The sequence below is a fragment of the Camellia sinensis genome, chromosome 4, assembly GCF_055761805.1.
Source record: "Camellia sinensis isolate YWXY chromosome 4, ASM5576180v1, whole genome shotgun sequence".
In the NCBI taxonomy this organism is placed as follows: Eukaryota; Viridiplantae; Streptophyta; class Magnoliopsida; order Ericales; family Theaceae; genus Camellia; species Camellia sinensis.
The window spans coordinates 187284245-187293984 of NC_138964.1; the positions used below are offsets into that span (position 1 = coordinate 187284245).

At 38.1% G+C, this 9740-nt stretch overlaps 2 protein-coding genes across 11 annotated transcripts; both read left to right on the top strand.

The window, feature by feature from the left end:
* The first annotated feature begins 2293 nt into the window (after positions 1–2293).
* On the top strand, positions 2294–8672 carry LOC114263303 (Pentatricopeptide repeat (PPR) superfamily protein). 10 transcript variants are annotated; one of them, XM_082867158.1, is made up of 5 exons: positions 2353–4733; positions 5381–5764; positions 5859–6042; positions 7590–8037; positions 8131–8672. In XM_082867158.1, exon 1 carries the CDS (start codon positions 2536–2538, stop codon positions 4504–4506), a length of 1971 nt encoding a protein of 656 aa, XP_082723284.1. In that variant the 5' UTR covers positions 2353–2535; the 3' UTR covers positions 4507–4733; positions 5381–5764; positions 5859–6042; positions 7590–8037; positions 8131–8672. The 10 variants fall into 10 exon arrangements, with proteins under 10 accessions (XP_082723278.1, XP_082723280.1, XP_082723277.1 ...); XM_082867157.1 differs by having other exon boundaries at positions 7590–8011; XM_082867159.1 differs by having other exon boundaries at positions 5550–5764; positions 7590–8011.
* On the top strand, positions 4627–9378 carry LOC145824302 (uncharacterized). The gene is made up of 6 exons (XM_082923935.1): positions 4627–4733; positions 4818–4828; positions 5381–5565; positions 7833–7923; positions 8044–8435; positions 8802–9378. The coding sequence occupies exons 1-6, from the start codon at positions 4627–4629 to the stop codon at positions 9189–9191; spliced, it is 1176 nt and encodes a 391-aa protein (XP_082780061.1). The 3' UTR covers positions 9192–9378.
* Positions 9379–9740: the final 362 nt, after the last annotated feature.

The following is a 9740-nucleotide window of genomic DNA, read 5'->3' on the forward strand; positions in this document are numbered from 1 at the left end:
GATGATGATGATGATGATAAAGATACAGCAGAAGGGTTGAATCACTCTAAAGGATCTAGATTCGATGAACCGAACCAAACCGAACCGAACCGAACCCAACTCAAAACCACACAGGGCTATGCATAGATATATATATATATATATATATAGACACATAGTACAGAGTACTGAGTACATACAAACTCACACACCCAAACGGTTGTTGAAATTTAGATATGAAGATAAAATCCTAGGCTTCTTTTTCTATTTAGTATAAATTATAGAGAGGGGCACCCACCTTTAGAAATTTCCCATCTCTTTGCTTGAAGAAACCTCATTTCATCATCTAGGTTTCAATCTCCTAGAGGAGGAAGCAGTGGCGAGAGGAAGAGAAGGCTAGGGAAGGGCGGCGACAACCGTGGGAAGTTGAGAGAGGCTGAAAAAGGATCGACGCCAGTAGGAGGTGGTGGTTGCCGGCAATGGTTAGTGTTAAAATTTGTTGGAGAAGACGAGGGTAGTTTATTATTATCTGAAAATTATTAATGTGTATTGAGATAAAATTAAAAGTTTTAATTTGTGTATGGTGTAAACTGAGTAAATGGTGTATACTAAGATAAGCAAGGATGTGTAAATAGAATTACTCAGTTTCCTTACTCCACACGCTTAATGAAATTTTTCAGAGTTACAATTTTATCCTTTAACGAAATTACTATCTCACCCACTACCATCTCACTACATATCTCACAATTTCTCTATACACATCTCACCCACCACCATCTCACCAACCATTTCACCGCTGGCCACCACTATAACAAGTTGAGAATTTGAGAATGGGACACAAAATGCCCTAGATCCACAACTACGCTACAATATCAATTGATTGAGAAAATTCCAGATCTTGATGGCAAATTGAAATTTGTACCTCATGGTTCCAAATATACATATACATATATATATATATATGTAGAGAGAAAATGAAAATGAGGAAATTTTAGATCAATTACAAAATTGAGCCTGTAACTCTTAAATTAAATGTACAAATTTTCAATGTTGATTACAACATGGATGCATATATATATATATATATATATAGAGAGAGAGAGAGAGAGAGAGAGAGAGAAAGAGAGAGGGGTACCAAAAAAAAATGAGAGATTTGGAAAATGAGAGTGGTCATTTTCTTTGTCAATTGTTAGGGGTTGTTTGAGGTGTCCTAAATAAGTGTACTTTTTGACTTTTTGGACTAAAAAGTTTAGGAAAAAAATATGATTATTTGGGTTAACTTTTTGACTTTTTACGAAAAAATGTGTATTAAAAAATTGTATAAATTAGTGTGTAAGAGAAGATAAGGATTGTGAGTTGTACAACCATATCGATGCTAAGAAATGTTTGCCTACTTTTTGGGCATTGCATTAGACGGTGCTGCTAGGCCCGTGGGGGCCATCACGGGTCCCGTTTTGATAACCTGAACCGTTCAATGTGTGGAACTCGTCGAGTACTATTCGTCTATAAAAAATAACGTTGATCGGATATCGATAGCTATCTGATCGGATTAGTTTTTTTTTTCAACCGTTAACTACAACACCATATATTTTTTTTTAATACAAAACTGATTTGATCATGTAGTTAGCAATATTCGATCAATGTGATTTTTTATGGACTTATAGTACTCGACGAATTCTACATATTGAACGGTTCAGATTATCAAAACGGGACCCGTGATAGGCCCCTACGGACCGAACAACACTGTCCTGTGTAAATTTGTTGTGCACCCGTGTGTAATTTGTACCGGGACAGACATCACTATGTTATACATTCACGACTTGTACTTTGCATCAATGTAAATTTATTTTTTTTTATATTTTTAATTTGTGAATAGTAATAACTTTTTAGTTTTTTTAGTAACTTTTTAACTTTTTTGAGACATGCCAAACCAGCCCTTAGTAGTAAATATAAAACCTTTGGAACTTCAGCGTGAGGGGCTATGTGAGAATGGCTGCGAGATTGGGAAGGGGCGGTGGTTGATGTTGTTGCTGCTGCTGTCGCCGGTAGTTGCTGTAGTTAGGATTAAGATTTTTGGAGTGAGAAAGAATGGAAAGAGAGGATGTGCAGAGAGAAAGTAAGGGTATATTTGGAATGTGAAGCGTATGGATTGAGATAAAGAAGTAAAAATCAAATTACTAAAATGTGTGAATTGAGAAAATATGGACATAGATAATTTGGTGTATGAAAATAGAATTTCTCGATAATTTTGGTATTATTTGAGAGAGAAGAATTTTAAGAGTTTTAAAATTTATAATTGGAGTCTAAAGAAATAGGGAGTCGAAAATAATTTATGGGGGTGCCACCACTCTTTTTATATTCCAGTTATATCCTTAAGATGTTCCAAAATTACGAAAGAACCATTGAGGAACATCTTCTGCTTCATTGCACATTCTCTCTATCTCTGTGTCTCTACACACACACAAACAGAGGCTTCATGTCCCTAATTTGTATGCTTCTTCGTCGCTGGTGTGAGTCCTCCATTAGAGCACCAAGTAAGGGAGTTCAATCTGTGTGATGGTTGCTGTGTCTCGGAGGTTCTGCACACTCATAAAAAGGCCTTCAATTCTAATTCCAAAACACTTGTTTCAACGAGTTGAACCAAATCCAGATCAATCCTTCATTCCCTTCTCTCAACTGCAACAAACGAAGCTCCTTGAAGCTCGTCTCGTCTCTCTTCTTCACCACTGCAATGACCTCAACCAAATCAAACAACTTCACGGCCACATTGTTCGCAAAGGCCTCGACCAGTGCTGCTTTGTTCTCACCAAGCTCATTCGCATGCTCACCAAGGTTGGTTCTCCAATGGAGCCATACCCACGACTCGTCTTCCGACAGGTCAAACTACCCAACCCATTTCTCTGGACAGCGCTAATCAGAGGTTACTCTCTTCAAGGTCTCTCCTCTGAGTCGATACTTCTCTACAATTGTATGAGAAGAGATGGGATTGGTCCTGTGTCATTTACCTTTTCGGCCTTGCTCAAGGCTTGTACTGCTGCTCTTGATGTTGATTTGGGCAGGCAAATTCATGCACAGACTATTATAATTGGTGGGTTTGCATTAGATTTGTATGTTGGTAATACCATAATTGATATGTATGTGAAGTGTGGGTTTTTGGATTGTGGGCGTCAAGTGTTTGATGAAATGCCTGAGAGGGATGTGATCTCTTGGACTTCGTTGATTGTTGCGTATGCGAAGAGCAGTGATATGAAGTCTGCGGCTGGGTTGTTTGATGGGTTGCCTGTGAAGGACATGGTGGCGTGGACGGCAATGGTCACTGGTTTTGCACAAAATGCTCGGCCGAGGGAGGCATTGGAGTATTTTGATAAAATGCAGGACGCGGGCATTGAAACCGATGAAGTCACATTGGTTGGTGTCATATCAGCTTGTGCACAACTCGGTGTGATTAAGTATGCCAGTTGGGTTCAGGACGTTGCTGAGAAATCTGGATTTGGACCTACCAATAATGTGGTCATAGGATCTGCATTGATAGATATGTTCTCCAAGTGCGGGAGTGTGGAGGATGCGTATAAGGTGTTCGATAGAATGACAGCGAGGAATGTATTCTCTTATAGTTCAATGATTGTTGGGTTTGCAATGCATGGTTGTGCCAATGCAGCAATCCAATTGTTTCACGAAATGGTGAAGACTGAGACAAAACCAAATAAGGTTACATTTGTAGGGGTGCTTACAGCATGCAGTCATGCGGGTATGGTAGACCATGGTAGGCATTTGTTTGCTACGATGGAAAAAACTTATGGCGTCACACCGTCTGCCGATCTCTATGCTTGTATGGTTGACCTCCTTGGCCGAGCTGGATGCTTGGAAGAAGCTCTCGAGCTTGTCAGAACTATGCCAATGGATCCCCATGGGGGTGTGTGGGGAGCATTGCTTGGAGCTTGTCGCATCCATGTGAACCCTGACATTGCTGAGATTGCTGCTAGCCATCTATTTGAGCTTGAACCTAATGGTATTGGAAACTACATCTTGCTTTCTAATATATATGCTTCAGCAGGAAAGTGGGACGATGTTTCAAGGGTAAGGAAGTTGATGAGAACTAAGGGTTTGAAAAAGAATCCTGGATGTAGTTGGGTTGAAGGAAAGAAAGGAGTAGTTCATGAGTTCTTTGCAGGTGATATGACCCATCCGAAATCTAGGGAGATTAAGCAGGCATTGTTGGATCTAGTAAATAGATTAAAATTTCACGGGTACCAGCCAAGACTGAGTTGTGTTCCTTATGATGTGAGTGACGAAGAAAAGAAGCGGATACTAATGACTCATAGTGAGAAGCTAGCTTTGGGATTTGGGCTGCTTTCCACAAGTGCTGGTTGCACCATTAGGATTGTGAAGAATCTCAGAATTTGTGAGGATTGCCACTTGGTTATGTGCAGTGCATCTCAGATCACTGGCAGAGAGATTGTAGTTAGAGATAACATGAGGTTTCACCATTTTAATAATGGAATGTGTTCTTGTGGTAATTTTTGGTGATTCAAGCATGGGTCTCAATGTTGTCCAAATTTTTATGCCGACTTAAATCAGTCCTGTTTGATCATGCTCAGTCACAAGTTATAATAGCCATTTTTAGAGATAAAATAGCCTTTTTGAGATATGACTGGGAAGATAGAGAATGACAAAAGACATTACAAGATTATCTCTGCAATTGCTTTCTTTGGAGATGTGACCTCTAGAACCCAATGCATCTGTGCCATTATAAGGTAATCAAGCTTTACAATTCTATTTTTTCTGAATTCACTTTCTGTGGCATGTAAATGAATATTTGATGCTGGTTGTGATTACAGTTTTTTGTTGGGTCATTTGGATCACTATTATTTATTACAGTTTGGCATGCACCACATATAATTGGAGTAAGTAATTGGGTAAATGGCTAAAAAAATTGCCAAGAATGTTGTAGAGAAGCCTAACCCAATGTCTTGCTAAACTTTTGCATGCTTTACGTTCAATTGTACGGTTGTACCACAAAACTTTGATAGGGTTATTTGGATTTGGTATATAACCTGTACAAATGGAATAAAGAAAGGGTAAAAAGTAAAAATTTACCAAAAAAATTCCAATGATACTTAACCAGATGTTTTGCTCGAAGTATGTAAACAATCATTTCAAAATTTAATGTGATGATCCTTTTGCATCTTGAATGCTGCTTACTGAGATTTCTTTCATTAGTGCCAGTGGTGAGGCGCACAACTGGCGATGAAAAGAAGCAGTCCGTCCATAGCCTTATAGTTTAAGACTCATTCCTTATAGATTACTTTATATCTGCACTTATTAGCTTCAATGGCGCGTGCGATGAAGTACTTTTAGTTTTAATGACACATTCTTGTACGTGAGTATTCATTTCCTCCAGACTCTGATGGGTCAATCCTACTAAACTCCACACCAGAAAACAAGGCAGAGAAAAATACTCCCCTTAACAATCCTAGTGTGGAAGGCTTCAAGCTGATTAATAAAATCAAAGAGGTATTGGATGTCCTTGAGTTTTTGTCTTGTGCTGACATTCTCAATTTTGCTGCCAGAGAGTATGTTCGTACGGTAAAGTCACATCATATGAATTACTCGGAAAACTATTAAGAAACTTATTTTTTTTCCAAGTTTGAGCGCTATCAAGTTTATGGTTGAAGGAAAGATAGAAGGAGCTCTTGAGAATCATTTAATATTGTTCAATCACCTGTATGAAGATTTTCCAGAAAAGGCCTATCACTTGTAGTTGTGGACTTGGTTACTCTCTCAGGTTGATCTATCCCGATCCATCATGCAGATTAGATTGACATAACCATTTTCTTAGTTTCCTTTCGACACTGACAGGTTTCATTGTTCCTCGTCAGGACATTCTGTAGGAGTTTCGTACTGTTCGTCGCTACTTGGGAGGCATGTAAATTTTAGCAAAACTTGGATGCTTCATCCAACACCAGATTTGCACTTTGTCCAGAATTTTATCATGCACTACACGTACTTTCCCCCCAATCCAAACATAAAACAATGTTTGGCTCAATGAGATGGCCTAACCAGGTAAATGATGCTATTTTGTTTTGTTTTCTTGTTTCTGTTTTACTTTTCTTCAAACAAATAGATCATAGTTATATTATCAGTGTTCTGAAATTACTAGCAACAAACCTGTGCATTGCACGGAATGAAAAGAATTCATTTTTCGGACATGCATAAAATAGATCTTAGATTTAGTGTCATGTTTAGAATTACTCGCTGCTAAGATGTCTATTTATTTATTCGGTTTTTGGAACTGTTGTTATCTAGATATATTCTCAGATGTTGACAGTGTATTGGGTTGTCTTTGATATTTGTTTCCCTAGTCTGTTTGTTTTTTGTATCTCCAAAGTTATATGTCTATGTTTTGAAAATTCAAAAATCTAATTCATTGTTCATGTACAATTTTGAAAGAGGTACGACCTTAATGTATTTATAAAATACTTTAATGCAGATAAAAAGAATATAAAATTTTGAAAGCAATACAACCTGCATTCAGAAAATATTGTAATACAGATAGGTAGAATTTAGGAAATGTAAAAAAAAATCTTGCTTATTTGGTTGTGTTTTCATCTTCTGTTTAGCAAATTATTTTTATTTGTTTCTTGTTTCTGCAACTATAGGTTATAAGGTAAAATCGTGTTTCTATGATTCGAAGATGTAGAAATTTAATTTATTTTTCATATCAATATTTTGAAAAAGGTATGATCTAGAAGTATTTGAAAAATCTTGTTACATTTTCAATGGAGAGAACCTAGAAAATTAAGAAAAACAAAGAGAATATTATGACATGTATTTGAAAAGAAATAGAATCAAAAGAACCAAATTAGGATATATAATAAAAGAATCAAATTCGGATATACCTTTAAACTACAAATATGGCATTAGGACTTCATAGAGCACATGTGCAAAATTCTTGTTCCACATACATCATATAATTATTAGGAGAAATCTCTAAAGAGAGTCGAAGAAGTGACTCAATTTTACAAAAAACTACTTTGTCAGGCCTCGAATCCCATGACCTGTGACTCTGAATAAGTTAGAAGGATAAAGGTGAGCCGAAGGTTAAATAGGTCAAAGAAGCACGGAAAAGTCTCCAAAGGGGTTTACAAGTGCAAGAGTCATAGGAAGAAAAGTTAGGGTGCCTTGAACGAACAATTCACCGCTCAAGCTGTGAAAGTGAACTCACCAGCATCTCTGAGCAGACATATAGATATATAGAGATGAAGAAAACTGCTTAAGTGAACAAAGGACTGCTTGAGTGTTGAAAGCAAACTCTCCGTACTTGTGCTCAAGAAACAGAAACTGAGATGTCGCATTGATCACTCGATCGACCAATTGACAACCGCTCGAGCGGTCTCAAATTGGCTCACCCAAACAGCTGGGCAACCTTCTTCGTTATCTTGTCTGAAATGCAACAACGGGTCAAACCGACCCACAGTTAACATAACAACATGCATTCTCAAAGCATAAATCAAATGAGAATATAGTTCTTCTATCAGAAAATCTAAGCAAATGGATTTGGAAGAAAATTAAGAAATCAAGAAGAAAGACTAACATTTTATAATATGCAGATCTCTGTACCCTTTCAAGCCTCAATCACGGGTCGTCTCCACTCAAAAACTCTTCGAACAAAAACTAGCAGATCTTCGTGAAGTGCACAGATCTAAACCAATTGAAGTGAATTCATCAAATCCATTTGTTTTGAAGGCGTGTTCTGGGCAAGATTCTTTGCGATTGGTCCAAATGATTCATATCCATGTTGAGAAATATGGGTTTGGTTCTGATATATTTGTGCACAATTCGTTGACTGATAGCTGCTTGAAATGTGGTTTGATGGGAATTCAAGCAGTGAGGAAGTTGTTTATGGTGATGGTGGAATGAGATCTTGTTTCTTGGAATTCAATGGTTGGTGCGTTGGTGAAAGCGGGCGAATTAGCCGAGATGAAGGAGGGAGGCAAGCCAAATGAATGGATTGAAGTGAAAAAGAAAAAAGGCAAGGACGTCATTGATGCTCCTATGGTTAACTTTATTCCTACACCTCCTCCTCTTCATCGAATGTGCTTGATATTCTCAATACTTGTGTAGTCAATGAGGAGGTTTCTTTTTGTGCAGATCTTAAGAGTGTGCTTAATGCAAATGAAGATATTCTGAATGTAGAGGCTTCAAAGGAAGAGAAAGAAATTGTTGGGGATGTGGGTAATATAAATGGGTTAGCCCCTAAACGATCTTCACATCCCAAAGGAGCTCCTCAATCCCTTTCAGATGGAACATTCGTTGTTCCATGGACAAACCCATCTTCAAAAGTGGAAGACAAGAAAAAGCTTCTTGAGAGAATCGCCAATCTTAAACTTGCTCAAGAGGTTAGCCTCTCTATCAAGTTTAAGAAATCAAGTTGCAAGACTCCTACAAAATTGCAGGTGTGGCCGTTGATTATTACTTGGCTTAGCTTTGGTTTCTCCTTGTATGTTAATCTACTTGTTAGATTTTGTGTAGAAGCTAGGCTTGTTTTTCCCCTCCTCGAAGGGTGTGTTGCCTATGGGCTTGTAATGAGCCTCACTGTTGCCTATGGGCTTGTAATGAGCCTCACTGTAATATCTATTTTTTGGTATATAATTTATGACTTGCCTACTCAAAAAGCAAAACGAAAAAAGAAAGCGGGCGAATTGAGATAAACTTGTCAACTGTTTGACGAAATGGCAGAGAGAGATACCATGAGTTGGAATACAATATTAGATGGGTATGTGAAGGCAGGAGAGATGGATTCATCATTTTAATTGTTTCAGAATATGCCAGAGAGGAATGCTGTGTCTTGGTCGACGATGGTTTCTGGATATTGCAAAGCTGGGGATATGGTGATGGCACGGATGTTGTTTGATAAGATGTCGGTCAAGAATTTGGTTTCGTGGACTAAAATAATGTCTGGGTATGCTGAAAAGGGGCTTGAAAACGATGCGATTGGCTTGTATAACAAAATGGAGGTGGCAGGATTGAAACTTGATGATAGGACTATTGTTAGTATTTTAGCTGCTTGTGCAGAGTCTGGCTTGCCTGGATTGGGGAAGAGAGTTCAGTTCTCAATGGAGAGGAGTAGATATAACACAAGTGTATTACTCATGTGTCCAATGCTTTGGTTTACATGTATGCAAAATGTGGCAACTTCAACAGGGCATTAAGTGTCATTAATGGGATGACAGAGATTTCTTGGAATGCCATAATCCAAGGGTCAGCTGTGCATAATGCATGGACATGAGGAGAAAGCGCTTCAGCTTTTCTCTAGAATGAAACAAGAAGGATATGCGCCCGGTAAAGTGACCTTTGTTTGGTGTTTTATATACTTGTATGCATGCAGGTTTTGTTGAGGAGAGCATTCATTACTTTTGTACAATATAGAGCGATTATGGAATAGTTCCCCAAATTGAGCATTATGGTTCCATGATTGACCTTTTCGGTCTAGTTGGGCGTCTTATGGAAGTTTTTAGGCTTCTCCAGAGCATGCCATTGGAACCGAAATTGAAATGTCACATTGATCACTCGATTGACCAATTGGCAACCGCTTGAGCGAGCGGTCTCAGATAGTAGGCATAACCAAACAGCTGGGCAACTTCTCCCTGTCTGAAATGCACCAACTGGTCAAACCATATGTACGTAACTTGACTCAACAAAATTCATTTACTCAACAACATGCAATCTCAAAGCATAAATCAAATATAGTTCTTCTGTCA

Excerpts from the sequence above, each read along its gene's own strand:
- LOC145824302 (XM_082923935.1), top strand. The coding sequence starts at position 4,627 with ATGACTGGGAAGATAGAGAATGACAAAAGACATTACAAGATTATCTCT. Across the intron at positions 5,566-7,832 it reads CCAGAGAGTATGTTCGTACG|CTGCTTGAAATGTGGTTTGA; the intron begins GTAAAGTCACAT and ends GTTGACTGATAG. Across the intron at positions 7,924-8,043 it reads TTGTTTCTTGGAATTCAATG|TTTATTCCTACACCTCCTCC; the intron begins GTTGGTGCGTTG and ends CCTATGGTTAAC.
- LOC114263303 (XM_082867152.1), top strand. The coding sequence starts at position 2,536 with ATGGTTGCTGTGTCTCGGAGGTTCTGCACACTCATAAAAAGGCCTTCA.